The sequence below is a fragment of the Psammomys obesus genome, unplaced genomic scaffold, assembly GCF_907164565.1.
Source record: "Psammomys obesus unplaced genomic scaffold, mPsaObe1.curated_primary_1811, whole genome shotgun sequence".
NCBI classification, from domain to species: domain Eukaryota; kingdom Metazoa; phylum Chordata; class Mammalia; order Rodentia; family Muridae; genus Psammomys; species Psammomys obesus.
In genome coordinates, this window is record NW_026585644.1 from 17,302,260 (window position 1) to 17,319,147 (window position 16,888).

The 16,888-nt window shown below is 45.8% G+C and overlaps 1 protein-coding gene across 1 annotated transcript; it reads right to left on the bottom strand.

Annotated features, from left to right (window-relative positions):
• Window positions 1–5,577: 5,577 nt before the first annotated feature.
• Window positions 5,578–14,438, bottom strand: Cmpk2 (cytidine/uridine monophosphate kinase 2). The gene is made up of 5 exons (XM_055625080.1): window positions 13,605–14,438; window positions 13,171–13,285; window positions 10,800–11,001; window positions 8,359–8,592; window positions 5,578–7,224 (listed from the first exon to the last, which is right to left on the bottom strand). The coding sequence occupies exons 1-5, from the start codon at window positions 14,277–14,279 to the stop codon at window positions 7,107–7,109; spliced, it is 1,344 nt and encodes a 447-aa protein (XP_055481055.1). The 5' UTR covers window positions 14,280–14,438; the 3' UTR covers window positions 5,578–7,106.
• Window positions 14,439–16,888: the final 2,450 nt, after the last annotated feature.

Sequence of the window (16,888 nt, forward strand, 5' to 3'; positions counted from 1 at the left end):
GTCCTGATTCAGCTTTGGTGAGTCAAATCGATCAAGAAAATTGTCCATTTCATTTAGATTTTCAAATTTTGTGGCATATAGACTTTTGAAGTATGTCCTAATGATTGCTTGGATTTCCTCAGTGTCTGTAGTTATGTCCCCCCTTTCATTTCTGATTTTGTTGATTTGGGTGGTGTCTCTCTGCCTTTTAGTTAGCTTGGCTAAGGGTTTGTCTATCTTGTTGATTTTCTCAAAGAACCAGCTCTTGGTTTCATTGATTCTTTGAATTGTTTTATTTGTTTCTAATTGATTGATTTCAGCCCTGAGTTTGATTATTTCCAGCCGTCTACTCCTTTTTGGTGTGTCTGCTTCTTCTTTTTCTAGGGTTTTTAAGTGGGCCATTAAGTTTCTTGAATGAGCTGTCTCGAATTTCTTCTTGAAGGCACTTAGTGCTATGAACTTTCCTCTTAGCACTGCTTTCATTGTGTCCCATAAGTTAGGGTATTTTGTGTCTTCATTTTCATTGAGTTCTAGAAAGGCTTTAATTTCTTTCTTTATTTCTTCCCTGACCCAGCTGTCATTTAGTAACAAGTTGTTCAGTTTCCATGAGTGTGTAGGCTTTTTGCTATTTCTGTTGTTGTTGAAGTCCAGCTTTATTCCATGGTGATCAGACAGGATACAAGGGATTATTTCAGTCTTCTTGTATCTGTTGAGGGTTGCTTTGTGACCAACTATATGGTCTATTTTGGAGAAGGTTCCATGAGGTTCTGAGAAGAAGGTAAATTCTTTTGTGTTTGGGTGTAAAGTTCTGTAGATGTCTGTGAGGTCCATTTGATTCATGACCTCTGTCAGAGATATTGTTTCTTTGTTTAATTTCTGTTTTGTTGACCTGTCCTTTGTTGAGAGTGGGGTGTTGAAGTCTCCCACTATTAATGTGTTGGGATCTATATGTGGTTTAAATTTTATCAATGTTTCTTTTACAAATGTGGGTGCCCTTGTATTTGGGGCATAGATGTTCAGGATTGTGATGTCTTCCTGGTGGAATTTTCCCTTGATGAGTATGAAGTGTCCTTCCTCATCTCTTTTTATTAATTTTGGTTGAAAGTCTATTTTATCAGATATTAGAATGGCTACTCCTGCTTGTTTCTTGGGTCCATTTGCTTGGAGAGTTGTCTTCCAACCTTTTACTCTCAGGTAATGTCTATCTTTGTGTCTTAGGTGAGTTTCTTGTATGCAACAGATTGCTGGGTTTTGTTTACGTATCCATTCTGTTAATCTGTGTCTTTTTACTGGAGAGTTGAGTCCATTGATGTTGAGAGAGATTAATGACCAGTGGCTGTTAGATCCTTTGATTTTGATGTTGGTTGTGTTCATATGGTTGTGTGCTTGGTTGCTTTTTGTTTTGCTGTAGTAAGGTCAATTATTTCCTTTGTTTTCTTGACAGAAGCTAATTTTCTTGGGTTGTATTTTCCCTTCCAGTATCTTCTGTAATGCTGGATTTGTGTGTAGGTATTGTTGAAATTTGTTTTTGTCATTGAATATCTTGTTTTCTCCGTCTATGAGGACTGAGAGTTTTGCAGGGTATAGTAGCCTGGGTTGACGTCTGTGTTCTCTTAGGGTCTGCATGATATCTGTCCAGGCCCTTCTGGATTTCATAGTTTCTGTTGAAAAGTCAGGTGTGATTCTAATGGGTTTGCTGTTATATGTTACTTGGTCTTTTTCCCTTGCAGCTTTTAGTATTTTTTCTTTGTTCTGTATACTTACTGTTTTGATTATTATGTGGTGGGAGGATTTTCTTTTCTGGTCAAATTTGTTGGGTGTTCTGTAGGCCTCATGTATCCTTATTGGCTTCTCCTTTAACTTGGGGAAATTTTCTTCAATGATTTTGTTGAAAATATTTTCTGGGCCTTGGAGAAGGGAGTCTTCTTTTTCCTCTATTCCTATTATTCTTAGGTTTTGTCTTTTCATATTGTCTTGGATTTCTTGGACGGTCTGTGTCAGGAATTTTTTGGATTTAACATTTTCTTTGACAGATACATCGATTTCTTCCATTGTATCTTCTACACCTGAGATTCTTTCTTCCATTTCTTGTATTCTGTTGGTTATGCTTACCTCTGTAGTTCCTGTTTTCTTCCCTAAATTCTTCCTCTCACTTATTTCCTCCATTTGTGTTTTCTTTAATTTTTCTAGTTCTATCTTCAGGTCTTGAGTTGTTTTGTTTACTTCCTTCACCTGTCTGCTTGTATTTTCCTCTTTTTCTTTTAGTTCCTTCAACTCTGTCTCTTTGATTTCTTTCAGTGATTTAATTATTTCTTCTCTGAAGGCCACAAGCTGTTTGGCTGCATCTTCCTGTATTTCTTCACGGATGGCCCTAATCTGCTTGTCTTTATCTTCCTCCATTTCTTTACGGATAGCCATGATCTGTTTGGTTTTATCTTCCTCTAATTCTTTACGTATTTTATCTGTTTCCTCTATTATTCTCTTCATCAACATAGATGTAAGGTCATCTTCTTTATTTTCTATTATGCTGCATTGTTCAGGGCTGTTTGCCCCTGGATGGCTGGGTTCTGGAGATGCCATATTGCTCTGTCTTTTGTTGGTTGAGCCTTTACGCTGACCTCTACCCATTGGGCTGATTTAGGTGTTGGCTGTTAGTTTCTGTGCTTCCTGGAGTACTGAGGTAGGAAGTATCCCCTTGGCCGGAAGATGATTTTTCCTGAAGGAGTCCTTCTCTGCTTTTTGGTTATGGTCACTGTATGGCCAGTGTTTCTCCGGATTTGCCACTGCTCACCTCAGGTTTATAGCCCTGAGTAGTAGCTGTGGTCTATGTTAGGCAGGGGGGGGATCTCCTCTTACCCATAAAATTTCTCAAGACAGCTGCCCCACTGCTGGGTTTCTTGTTATAAATTTAGTGTGCTGCTGCTCACTAAATTTCCATGTACAGTCCTCTTGAAGAGACTGCTGATTCCCTAGCTGGGGGGTTTTCTCCCAACAGGGAAACTCAGTCTGTTATCCTGGGGCGCACAGTTCTGTCTGAGAAAGTGGGAGGTGCACTCAGCAAGTCTCTGGGCCAAAGGCTGATTGCTCTGCTCTGGACCTGGAGAATGTGCACCTAGGTTGAGTTGGCGCCTGGGGGCACTGCTCTGGTCTGGAGGCTGGGTGCCTCACTCTGGACCAGAAGCTGTGTGTCCCTGTCTGGGATGGCGGCTGTAGGCACCGCTCTGGTCCAGACGCTGCGGGTGCAGCCCCCCTGAAGGATCAGGGATTCCCACAGTTTTGGCAGTCCAGCCAGGGACAACTGGCTGATCCCTGGCACAGTATCTGAGGGCTGCTGTAACGGCTCTTCGGCTCCTGCAGGTCCGAGGATGCAGCTGTGTGTCCCAGTGCCCCAGGGGAACTCAACAATGGCGGCAGAGCACAGCGCTTCTGCCTGCACTAGAGTCTGCGTGAGTCCAGGAATTGTTTTGGTGCTGGGTGTCCTAAGCGTTAGAGCTGCTGACCCCCTCTGCTGGGGGTTTCCTCCTGCCAGAGACACGCAGTCTGGTGCCCTGGTGCCCTGGTGCCCACAGTTCTATCTGAGGCGGCGAATCACACGCGCAGACAGGGCTCCGTGCAGGCGCCTTTGTCCCGGCTCTGGGTCCGGGCTGGCTCCTGGGGCACCCGCAGAACCCGAGTCTTTTCCAGGGGATGTCTGGGTAACCTGAGGTCGGTCCCAATTGTTTCCTGCTCCGTGGGGTTATCTCTCGACTGGGAAATCCAGTCTATGATGTTTGGGCCCACAGTTCAGTCTGGGCCCGTGACCAAATCACGCTGGCGGGTAGCTCTGGGCTGGCGACTAAGCGCCTGGCGGAACCGGATCTCTTCCGCGGTTTAGCCGGGTGAGTTAAAGCTGATTGAATCCCCCACCGTGGGGTATCCTCTCACCTGAGAAACACAACCACTTGTGTTTTATGGCCACGAGTTCTGATTGCTGGTCACTGTGCCAATCCTGCTCTGCTGCTCCTCAGAATGAGAGTCCTCCCGGCGCTGCCATCTTGCCCCGCCCTCACAATGAAAACTTTTCTGTTTCCCACATTTTAAGAATTGTCCAGAAAAACAAAACTAAAGCATATCTTCCAGTTCTTACCATCCTCCAACCTGCAGAAGACAGAGAAGCAGTATGGAGCCAAGCATGTCTCCATAAAAATAATAGTTCTGGTGGTATTATCAATACCTGTTGGTTATCTGGTGTCACACCCCACCAGCCAGGTCATGTTCTAAGGCTCAGATAGCCTCAAGAAATTTCAAGATATACAATCATTTCTAGAGGTAGGCTGTGAGCTATACAATGTAAATCATCCATGTGCTACTGTTTACAGGGTCTGGGTTACTTTTCCCATTGTTGTGGCAAAAATACCTGACAAGAGCAACTTAACAAAGAAGAGACTCATCTCGGCTCATAGAGGAAGATATACAGTTCATCTGGGTGGGAAGGCATGGTTTTGGCATGGATTGAAGTCACACTGTATCTTTGGTCAGGAGGTGGAGGCCAGTGAGTGGTATTACTCAGGTCATTTTCTCCTTTTCATCCAGTCCAGAATCCCACTGGAAGGAATAATGACACCGTTGTTAAGAGTGGATCGTCTTGCTTCAAATAACTCCCCAACAGATGTGGCCAGATTTCTGTATCCTAGGTAATTCTAGATCCTGTCATGTTGACAACCGATATTAACCATCAGAGTAGACAAGTGGTTGCCTTTGAATGTGGGGGAACGTACAATGGTGTGTTACACTTTAGGTACATGAAGCCTATGAATATTACTTTCCATCTGTTCTGTGTGCCGCTAATCAGCAAAGACCTTTTCACTCAGCGCTCCTACACCTATCCTGCTGTTCCCCTCTCTACTTGATCTCCTCCTAGCTACTATCTGAACACAGCAGGGACAGAAGGACAAAGGGATCATATCCAGCTGACATTCCTCATGTGCCTTCTGTGAGACCCACCCAGCCAGGCACGTAGGGGTGAATGAGAAACTCAGAACTGGCCACGAACTGAGCTGAACTGCCATTATTGAGAATGAAAGACAGAATCACGGAATAAGAACACGGCTCGCCTTACAGCGAGCATAGCCATGCGTCATGGCGATGGTAGGAGCCACAGAGCTATACAATATAAATCATCTACCTATCAGATGTACAGAGAATGGACTTTTTAAAATTCATTTGATATTTATAATGGGAAAATAATGTTTGAAATAAACCCTCTCTCACCAAAGTTCATTGGTCACAGATTCCACTCAGCCACAAACTCACACTCTCCACCTTTTCACATACATAAGAACCTTTAGACTCCGGTGAGATGAGCTTGCAAGGAGATGTTAAGACAAATATGTCACTCAGCCATGATGACAGATTGGGTTAAGAAAGTCACAGCAAGCGTATTCGCTGGCAGGTTTCATGAGGACGGCACTAAGACTTCCTTCTCGCCTCTGCCATAATCATCTCTGAAACGCTAAATCAAAAACCCTTTGTGGAAGTAGCTGCCACATTACAAAGAGTCCTAATGTTATTTGTCAGCTTTAAAATGTTTCACAAAGGCCAACAATATATGCATGTACATAGACACATTTATTTATAAGTTATACATAGTTCCAAAAGTAAAAAAAAAATATTTGGACATTAATATTATATCTTATTATAATTTAAGGTTAGGGAAAATCTGGTAAGGCTTTAGTGTAATTTAATGTATTTACATGGAGATGCATTCTTAAGAAATGAGACATGGGATCAAAATTATGTAGAGAAGCCATCCACATTGGAACTAGAATGTTAAACAATAATAATCTGGCCCGGCCACCTCCTTATGACCATAGAGTACTTAACTCCTATATTGCTTAATTGTGTTTGGTTTTCTGTTTACATTTTTATTTTTATGCTACTGGGAATGGAACCCAGGAATAGAATATTCAGTACAGTGTTTTACTATGGAGTTTTACCTCAGTCTTCTTTCTAGTTTTCATCTTGAGACAGAGTCTCACTATACTTCCCAGGCTAGCTCCAAATTTATACCATAGCCTAGGAAGGCCCTGAACTTTCAATTTTCTTTTCTCAAACTGCCAAGTAAATATTGTTAGAGAGTTATACTACAAAGCCCACCAATGGCCCCCTTTCAGATCAAACTGTTGACATTACGAATGTTTAATGACTCAGCCAAGTCTACAGAGCCACCAGCCTTTTCTTCCACAACTCTACTCTCTATCCAAAGAGCCCTCAAAGCTGACTCCACATGCAATCAGGAGACATTCAAAGTGCAAGATGATTTATTATGAAATCTCGTTCTGGAATCCACGGTGCTTATTAAGATAAATTAAATTGTGTAATGAAAACACACAGCAAATGCTGCATTTAGCTCCTTGGCCTCAGTTTTGGTTAGTGACTCACAGCTCCTACACTGAGGAAATGCATGATGTAAACAGCAATATAAACAAATTGGTGCGTTGGGTAAATGAAACACTTCCTGCTCAGTGCAGACTGCTCATTACACTCAGAACCAGATTTCAGAGGCGAGAAATGGAATACAGACGAGCAAAGGAGAACAAGAGGGGGTTGGAGTGCTTCCAGTTTAGGGGCACAACATCCATTCAGTTCTGCGGCGCTCACTCCAGGCACTGTCCATGGTGTTCCTTGTGCCTCGGAAAGAAGATCAGCTGCTTCATTGCAAGTGTTCCCAGCCATAAATGGCTCCAAGGAAATGTCCTTGGACAGCCAGGACCTGTGACAATGCTTAGCTATAGGATTTGGGGTAAAAGAAAATGAGCCTAGCTCATCACAATTGACCAGTGTGGACCACAGCTGACATCCTCAGATTCCAGGTACAAGAAGACCTCCAGCAGCTCACCACTGGATCAGAAGCTCCTGGTGTTAAAATAGATCCCAAAGAGATGATACATGACCAGGCAGAAATGAATCGGCAGCTGTGGCTGGCTCAATCAGTCAGAAGTAAAGCAAACATGTTCAGTCTCCAGTTTTCCCTCCTAAATACGCTCATGCCACCTGAATATAAGAAGCCACCTGGCAAGTGCTGGGTTTAGGGGCATCACACAGTTTCTCTTCTGGTGTAACATGGAACCTGGGCAGAGGAACTACAGTTAATGACCAGCTCTCTGGATCAGCTGTAAAACTGTCTGCAGGACTCTCTCTCTTGAGGCACTGGCATCGACCAGGTGGCAGCGTGGGTTCTCCATCCGCTGGTACGTCATTTCTACCCTGGAGACAGAGAGAAGGGGAGAAGTCTGTCTCCTCTCCCACCCAGTTCATCCTGAAAAAATAACTGCCTTACCTTGTCACTCTATCTTGGAGCAAAGCCCCTTTCTAACTCACACCTTGGCAGCCAGCACTGCCCCTAAATGGATTCAGTGCAGTCTGTTCTACTGAAGATGAGTCAGCAGTAATGCTTAATAACTGACAACCTATTACCTGCCAATCATGTATCCTGGCCCTTTCTTCTCAGTTTATACTCAGAGTTAACTGGGAGGGACCATCTTCATTCTCATGGCAGAGAAGTCAACTGAGCCCCAGTTTGTATCTGCAGTGATCATTCTAGAGTCAGTGTCATGAACAGACGGTCATGAGACTCTGAAAAGACTTTGAACAATGCTAAGTCTGGGATAGACGACAGGGACTTTTGAAGTTGTACTGAATGCATTTTTTGCATTATTATATGGGAGGGGCAGGGAGTGGAATGTGGTGATTTGAAGAAGAATCCCCCCCCCCGTTGGCTCATAGATTTTAATGCTTAAGTCACCAGACAGTTGCACTACTTAAAAGGATTTGGAGGTGTAGTCTTGTTGGAGGAAGCATGTCACTGGAGGTGGGATTCGAGGGGTCAGAAGCCCAAGCCAGGTCCAAGGTCTCTCTCTTCCTGCTGCCTATGGATTTGGATGTAGAACTCTCAGCTCCTCCAGCACCACATCTGCCTACATACTGCCATGCTTCCCACAATAATGGACTAAAGCTCTGAAACTGTAAGCCACCCCAGTTAAATGCTTTCCTTTGTAAGAGCTGCCATGGTTATAGTGTCTCTTCACAGCCATAGAATGCTGACTACGACAGATGCTGAAGGTCAAACCCGGGTCATCTTAACTTGTACAGCAAGCACATAGCTGATGGAGTAATGTCCCCAGCCCTAAAACTTTGGGTCTTAATCAAGCCCCTACCATTTCTGGCATAGAAACCCCTTTGTTTTCAAGTTGCTAACAACCACAGTGACAGGGGCTGGACTGGCTTAGGGGGCATTGCCTCTTGTACCTGAAACATAGGAAGTGCATCCTAAAGCAGTTCTGATACTGGCTCAGGGACTACAGGGACTTCTGCTACTCACATCACTCCAGCGACACTTACTTCTGACGAAACACATTATTGGCCTCAAGTTCTGCCTCTTCCTTAGTCTTCTCCAGGCCCCGGCCCTGCAGTCTCCTCGCTCTCTCCTCAGGATTCACAGTGAGCAACAGGACCAGGTCAGGCTTCAGCAGGTCTCCTGGCCACTGGTACACAGGATGGTGGGCAGGGGGTAGGAAGGACAGGCCTCCGCTCACCTCAGTGGCTATGGCATAGGCAGCTGTGCTATGCCAGTATCTGGGAAGCAAGGCAGCAATGAGCTCTCATCTTTGGAAGAAGTCAAGATACCATTTGAGGAGGACGGTCAAATTAGGCAGGTTCCGCTGAAGGCTTCTCAGCACCATTCAAATGAAATACATTTTGATCGGTTTTTAATGTGTAAAATACAAAAATCAGAGTCAACAATGGCAGTAATAGGTAAACTGATCACGAAATCATATATTCATTTAAAACTACTATATGCCATAAGAACAGATGTTGAAACTTTCTAGCCCTTCAGTGTGCTAACTCCTTTGTGGTAATGAGGTAAGGATGACAGATCTGCTCGGCAGGGCCTTTGTGTTTAACACTATATCCTGAGCTAGTGAAACACGGCAGGCCTGAGCAGTTTCCGCGCTGTGCCAAAGAAATTGCTCATGAAATCCATGTTCGGGGAATGGAGGCTCGAAGACCCCTAACCCCTTCACAAATGTCTAGTTCTCCAACTCCGCAGTTGTAATTAAGCAGCAAGGAGGCCGGCCAGGCTAGGCAACCCTAGAAAAGACAGCCATGGCCGTAAATGGAAAAGAACCCAGCACACTCTTTCTCGAATGCCATCAGCTATCCACCACCCCCAGGAAAGAGTTATGTCTCCCTGTGAGGCATGGAACTTCCTTCCAGTTTGGACCACGCATCATCTTCACACCTTGCTTCCTAGGAAGGGTAATGCCCTCAACTAGCATAGTGGCACCTCCTCTGCCTCCACAGGACCTCCCATGAATGAAGGTCCTATGCAGAATCCATGGTCCTCATCTGGGTCCCCATATCCTGGAGGAGACTCCAGTGTGGAACTTCTAACTGGGATCCACAGGTATTGTTTCAGGTGTGAGATCCTGTCTCCTCCACAGACAATCTATTCCTTGAGTGGAAAGTACTTCTTAGTCACCTGTGTATTCTCATCCCTGAATACTCCAAGCCCAACACATAGTAGGTATGCAATGTGAATGCTCCTTATGTCTATTAATGAATGACATTTAATAGTGTGCAATAAATAATGCTCCTTATGGCCACTGATGCATGTATACACGCACATATCAATGGGTGGGATTTACAAACAGAAATGAGTAAGTGTATGATATTACTAGAACAGGGCTCAAGTGTGTGTGTCCCAGCAAATCAAGTCCAGCCACCGTCACTAAAACCAATGGTGAGCAGCAGAAAAAGGGGTTCCTGTCACTATAGTCATATCAGAACACAGAAGAGATTGCATTCTTAGCTTTGTCCTTGAGGGTAATGATATGAGTGCCAATATTAAGTAGGGAAAGGGTAAAAATACAAGACACAAAGCTAGTCAGTTTTGGTCTAGATTTGCCTAGATGTGGTTGATAATAAACTCGGAATCAGTCAGGAGGGATGTGGTCCCCCTGAAAAAGTTTTTGCTGCCTAATGGGTAGACTCAACCCTTGCCACACATTTACTCATGGTGTCCTGTGATTATATATAGGATAATTACTATATAATATATATATGTGGTTACCCATCAGGTATTAGTGGACATTTTGTGGGGAGAGCCAGCCCAAACACAAAGTGTTGTTGGAAAAGCCATCCTCCAAGCCTTTGTTGCAATCAGATCCTTTACTCTAATATAACGTGAATAAATGTAAAACTTCATATCTGACATCAAAGAAAAATCACCCACGCCAAGGACTTATCACATAAACTGAAGTTCCCAGGAAAAGGAAAGCTGTTCCTAGGTTTGAAGATTCTCCAAGGCTGGCTGACAACTTAGACTGGGTGACCACAGCAACTCCTACATCATCGTCATCTTCAAGTTTCAACTTTCAATCCTGTAACTTTCAATAGTTTTGGAACTTCTTGCCAGAGGGCAAAGGACACAGTGGGGTCCACATGGTAGGCCCACTGTATTAACCTAGAAATTGTCACTTATGTCTGTGTGATATGACCCAATCTTTTAAGATGCGTGTTCCTTATCAGTAAACTGCAGAGACTGGTTCCAACCTACCCAAGGCACTATTCCAAATATTAATATAGAATGTTAGGGTGTGATGTAGGTAATTAATTTATAGACAGTATTTCTCTGGTAATCATCATACGTGTCCACAATTGAGCATCTGAATATATATGCAGACACACACACACACACACACAGAGAGAGAGAGAGAGAGAGAGAGAGAGAGAGAGAAAATCAGTCAGTTATGTTAGAGAGAAGGCATCTTGCTACCCACCTGTCTACAATAACAGGAGACTTGGCTGATTCTTTAGCTATTTCAGAAGCCACGAGATAATTGCCCAAAGAGTAAAATGCTCTTCGAATGATAGTAGGTTCATCATCAAAGATTTTCCTCCACTGGCTGATGCAGGGTGGTGGCGATTGTAGGAGAACAGCATTGAGAGACTCTGACACTGACTGTGTCACTGTAGTTTTTCCTGCAGGACATAAGTGAAAGAGAACGTTTCTTAGCTGAAGCCCCTGTGGCACTCCCAAAGGGTAACATTAACCTTTTCACCAAGGAAGTGTCAGGCACTTTAATCTGTAAGTCAAAAAAAATAAATAATGGATTTATTAATGGATTGTACAAGAAAATGGGCTGAACAAGCCTTGAGGGGAAAAGCCAGTAAGCACCATTTTGTCAATGGCCTCTGCTTCAGTTCCTACTTCTAGATTCCTATTTGAGGTCTGCCCTGACTTCCGCTCATGATGGACTGAAGCTGTCAGATGGAATAGGCCAGCTTCTCTCCACTTGCTCCAGCCCCTCCACTTCTGCTCAACTCTCCTCTAAAGGCCTCTTAGCTCTGTCCCTGCCCTCCTCCCACCCCTCACACACTCTCCTTGCTACTCTGTGTTTGGCATTTGGCTTGGCCTTTGGAGATCCTGGGTCTAACATCTCAGAGTTCAAGTTCCTTCTTTAGCGTACACATAGGTATATTTTTGGTCTCCTCTTTGCCCTGGATGTCACACTGTCCTGGGTCATTTTTCTGGACCTAACACTGTTAGGCAGATCCTAACAGTGCTGACCATTTTGATGTGTGTGCCATGAGCACACCATCAACACACAGAATAGTCCCAAATGCCCAGTTCTACAGGAGAGTATTCAGTGAGTCACTGAGCAAGAGAGAAGGTAATGGAGCCATCCACAGTGGCCTCCTTGGTGGGGCTGAACTCATGATGCAGCTGTGGCAGCTGAAGCCATCCCTTTCCTCCTCTCTTTGTTATCATTTTCTGAACGTCACACATGTGTGCACAGGTGTGTAAGGTTAGAGGTTTCTGTTTTCCTCTTGTTGCACAGAATCTGAACTATCTCTAAGTATAAAACAAAGGATCAAGCAACAAAACCCACTGGCAAATGGACATGTGCTGTTAAAATTCCAGCTGTGTCGGAAAAACAACCTCCACTAGGTCTTGGCACAGGGATGAGAGCCTGCTGAATGCCAAGCCTGCAGCTTCTCCCACCTGCTGACTTGCAGGCAGAGCCAGGACAGTGAGTTACAACCATGTTTCTGTGCCACCTCGTTGTAATACAGCAGATGCCCATGAGGAAAGAGCCTTTGGAATTATTAAAGATAACACTCTGGGGGCCAGGAATGTGGATCCGTGGAAAAGCACTCACCTAGCCTGGGTGAAATCCCTAGATTCAATCGCCAGCACTATGGCCCTAGTTTGCTTTCTGTGGCTGTGAAAAAAGCACCATCCAAAACCATCATCGGGAAGAAATGAGTTTATTTCATAATACAACTCCCAGGTCACACGCCATCATTGAGGCAAGTCAGATTAGGAACTCAAGACAAAACTCAGGGGGCAGGAACTACAGCAGAGACAACAGGGGAATTCTGCTTATTGGCTTACTCCTCATGGGTTGCTGAGCCCACTTTCTATACAGCTCAGGACCCTAGGTGACACCAACCGTGGACTGGGCCTTCCAACGTGAGTCATTAATCAACAACAACAACAAAATGATGCCGCCAACTTTCCCACAAGCCAATCTCATGAAGGTATTTTCTCTTTTGAGATCTCCTCTTCACAGATGAATTATGTCAAGTTGACAAAAAAAAAAAAACTGGACAATACAACCACCAAAATAAAGAATAAGACGGTAGTCTGTGCCCATCCAAGTGACACAGGTGATGCCTGAAGCATCATTCACCACCAGCCTTCCCCTGGGTGTGACTGTTCCAGTCATAATGTTATCTCCACATTCTACCTGACCCCTCCTGAGCAGCCCAGGAACCTTCCACTGCCTCCTTTCCCAAGTTTGCTCTTAGAGGGGGCCTCTGAATGGCCTGTGGCTCCTAGACATAAGCTGTTGGTGAAAGTACCATGCCTCTGCCCGGCCATTGCTTCCACCTTCCTTGTTTTCATCACCTAATCTGCTCTCCTTTGTTCTTAGAATACAGCTTGGGTATCAGCTTGGGTCTCCTCTGGAGACATCAGCAGAGCAGAATCCACTCAAGGCTCCATTAACGCCTCTCTGTGTCCCAGGGTCAGCCTGGCACAGAGACCCACAGGGGCTCTGTGCGGCACTTAGCATTTCAGGAACTGCCTCCTACAACCATTCAGTCCACGGCACTGACAATAACTACAAAGCAGTGTTCACTTACCAGTGGCATCCAGTCCTTCAATGGCAATGACCTGGAACTTGCCTTTCTGGATCTCCTTTGGGCATTCGTCAACCAGGGCAAGCACTGCCCGGGCTTCGGGAATAAAGGATGTGCACTGTAGTAATAATAATAATAAATAACAACAATAATAATAATAATAAAATCTATGCATGAGCAGAGAAGTACTGGGACTTCAGAGAACCTTTCTCTACTCGGCAAAGACATTACTGCACAGTGCTAAAGAAGCCTATTCCAAACTGAACCTGCAGGCAAGTATTGAAGGCAGCACCAGTGTCTAACACAGAGCCTGCACAGTTTGCCTATACCAGCTGTCCGGTGAATAAGAATAACAAACCAACAGTAAAGCACTTGATTGGCCAATCAAAGGGCAGAGCCTGCAGCTCCACTCAGCCCTGAAGGGAAAGAACTCTCACCTCCTCCAATACCGCCCTTGCAGCATCCCGGTCTTGGAACACCACAGAGTTGAGCAGATCTGGTAGCAACGGGTGCAGGTGAGGCTCCGGTGCCTGCAGGACGCATGCGCAGTCCACCTGCACCTCCCCGTCTCCTCTCAGCTCCCACAGACGCTGCCACAACAAACCCTGAGAGTCGGCCTGGAACTCGGCCAACTGCGGTTGCACCGCCTCCTGGCACGAGCCCATAAGCTGCAGCAAGGCGCGCCGGGTGTCCGGGTGGTCGCTAGGATCGCGCAGCAGGAAGCCATGCTGGATTGCACCGGCCTTGTCGCTCGGACCGTAGCCCAGTAGCTTGCTCAGCTGGCACCGTTGCAGAGGGCCCTGGCGCAGCTGCAGCAGCAGGCGCTGGTGCATCCGGGCCGCCTGCACCCGGGGTCCGCAGCCTCTGCCCGGAACCAGGGGCACACACAGCGCGTAGCTGCGCCCCGGGGGCCCGAGCAGCGCCGTCAGGCGTGCGTCCGGGTGGTCCGCCGGGTCCCCCAGGATGAAGTGAGTCAGGGAGCAGTCGGGCAGCTCCACGGTGAAGCGGCGCGGCCGAGCCATGGTCCCAGCGCAGGCCCGGAGTTGCGCGCACAGTCGCCGCGACAGTCGCCCGAGCCACAGTGGGGCTCGAGGACGGCTCACTAGGGCCATGAGTGTCCCGGGCCGCACCCTCGGCCACGCCTCGGAAACGAAACCGCGGTTGACCAAGGATCCAGGAACGGTGGGAAACGAAAGTGAAGGCAGCTGCTGGTCGGACCTCGGGTGTGGCCGCGCTACTCCCAGGCCTGGGTTTCTCCACCTACCACAGCAGCGCCTTAACCGCCACGGGCGGTTAGGAAAATTCCCCTTGGCCCTGGGGCTCTGGCGAGTTGCTATCACCGGTGTGGTCCCCTGGCAACGCCTGCACTTGAGAATTCCAAGGAATTAGCTTTGTCTGGCTTGGTTATATGGTGGCAGGTGCTTCTAAGAGTTTTGCACTTCTCCTAGGCTACTTATTTCTGATGTGTGAGGGCTGGGAGAGCTGGAGACAGAGGAACAAAAGGGCTCTCCTTCCAGAGAAAACACACACACACACACACACACACACACAGAGAGAGAGAGAGAGAGAGAGAGAGAGAGTTTCATGACACACAGGCACCTGACTCTTGAGGCCTTCAGGTACCTGGCCACATCCTGACCTCAACTTACCTAGTAACCATTTAGGTAGTCCTATAACCGCTTTGGGCAGATTTTTAAGTTTGCAAATGAGCGACTCCAGTGTGTTCCTTACTCACATGTAATCCATTTGCAAACCCGGATGAGTGGCCAGGTTGTCACATTAAATAATTGCCAATTAAAACTTCTGCACTGCTCTCTGTCTAGCATTTTCAAATTTTTGTTTACCTCTCTCTCTCTCTCTCTCTCTGTGTGTGTGTGTGTGTGTGTGTGTGTGTGTGTGTGTGTGTGTGTGCTGGCTATGTTTTAGAAATCTCAAGAACCACCTTAATCTTGCTGGTTCACAGTAAAGATGTGTAACTTAATGATGCTCCCAATTTAGGATTTATCCCAACACAAGGTGAGGTAAGGCCAGGATGAGGGGACCTGCACTGTGCAGGTCCCTGGAGTAAGCTGTTCAGGAAGCATGCTGTAACGGTGAGCTGCAGGGGCCTCTGTGGAATCACCTGCTAGAGTATCAAGCTCTTGGGATATAACTGTCAGAAATACATACTTTTGGTGTCACACAAAGAAACAGTGAAAATAACCCTGCAAGACAATTTGGTTTTTGTTTTTAAGAGTGTGCATGGAGTCCTAAACTTGGCTAGGAAGCACATAAAGGCAAGAAGTTTGCTTAGATTTTGTTTCAATGAAGGTAGCAACTGTGCCTTTTCCCGAACTGACTGGAGTCCAACCTTTCCAGATTGGGTAACTTAAAAAAGGGGGGGCAAAGGAAATGAAAAGGGAGACGAGATCAGCCTCTCCAGGCCATCAAGTTCCAGGAATGTAGGGATTAGGTTTTCATTTTTTTTAAGTTACAGAAAACAAAAAGATAAAGATGAAACATTTGAATTCTTTTACATGAAGGTCTTACAAAATCGAGAGATTTATAGAATGTCAACCGTTGGTGAGCTAGTGACCTTTGATAGAAAGCAAAGCAGAATAGTTCTCGAATACTGAACTTGTAACAATGTGCCAGGATGCTCTCAGCTGAATGAGGTAGAGATCAGCTCAGACCTTTGTGTGATGTGATTGGAACAAGTTGGTAAGGCATGTCCACACAGCATCTCTAACCTCTGACATAGACACCCTTTTCAGAGGGTCTGTTTGGCAGGGCTAGGACAGAAACTGTCAGCACCTCTTGGGTTCTCTGGGCAGGTAAGGAACCAGGACTTGCATTCACTTGGATAATCCTCTCCTCACAAGTTGCCTGTGTTGGTTTCCATGAGAATGCCTGCAGCATTTGACAACTTGGCCTCCGGTTTGGGGGAGGTGCAGCCTTGCTGGAACTAGTATACCAGCTGGTGGGTAGGCTTTGAGAGCTCAAGGCCTTGTCCCACTGTAATTTACTCTCTCTGCTTCAGGATTCACATCTTTATTTAAAGATGTGAACATTTAGATTCCCTGTGTCACCAAATGCTGCTTGCTCTCATGCTTCCCAACCGTGATGAATTCTTTTTCCTCTGAAACCATAAATTAAAATGAACTCTTCTGTTATCTTGGTCGTGGTGTTTTATCACAGCAACAGAAAACAATAGAATATGGAAGCTGATACCCTCAAGGCAGTATCCCATCCAGCTAAACTTCCAACTTGGGTAAGGGGTGGTTGTCAGCTTCCGGAAAACAACTTCAAACAAAAGCTGCTGCTGTTGCAGCTCAGGAGGGCAAGGACTCCTAGCAACCTGACAGAAGAGCTTGGCAGTGTTGTCCATAGGATGATGGATTTGAGGACATGTAGGATGAAACAGTGAAGGAATCATGGATTCGTCCTATGCACTTTCAGAGAGCCATCAAGATCATGCACTGTGTGGCAGGGAAGCCATTTCATAAAGGCCTTTAGAGAGCAGTAGCGCAGTAGCCCCCACCAGGGCAGCTATGAAAGTGGAGTGTAGTTTACAGTGGAGACTCCAAGATGTAGAAGATGTCAGAGCCAAGAGACCTCTGCCAAAGAAATCTGCACAAAGAGGATAGGACCAGAGGAAGAGAAAGATGTATGTTGCAGAGAGCAAAGCAGAGAAGGCTGAGCCACCAAAGCCCTCTGATACTGGATGTGGTGTTACAGGATT

What these genes read in the sequence shown, in the direction of transcription:
- Cmpk2 (XM_055625080.1), bottom strand. Translation starts at nt 14,279, where the DNA reads ATGGCCCTAGTGAGCCGTCCTCGAGCCCCACTGTGGCTCGGGCGACTG. An exon ending in CAAGGGCGGTATTGGAGGAG is followed by an intron (nt 13,286 to 13,604) that starts GTGAGAGTTCTT and finishes TTATTACTACAG; the next exon opens with TGCACATCCTTTATTCCCGA. An exon ending in TGAAGGACTGGATGCCACTG is followed by an intron (nt 11,002 to 13,170) that starts GTAAGTGAACAC and finishes TATGTCCTGCAG; the next exon opens with GAAAAACTACAGTGACACAG.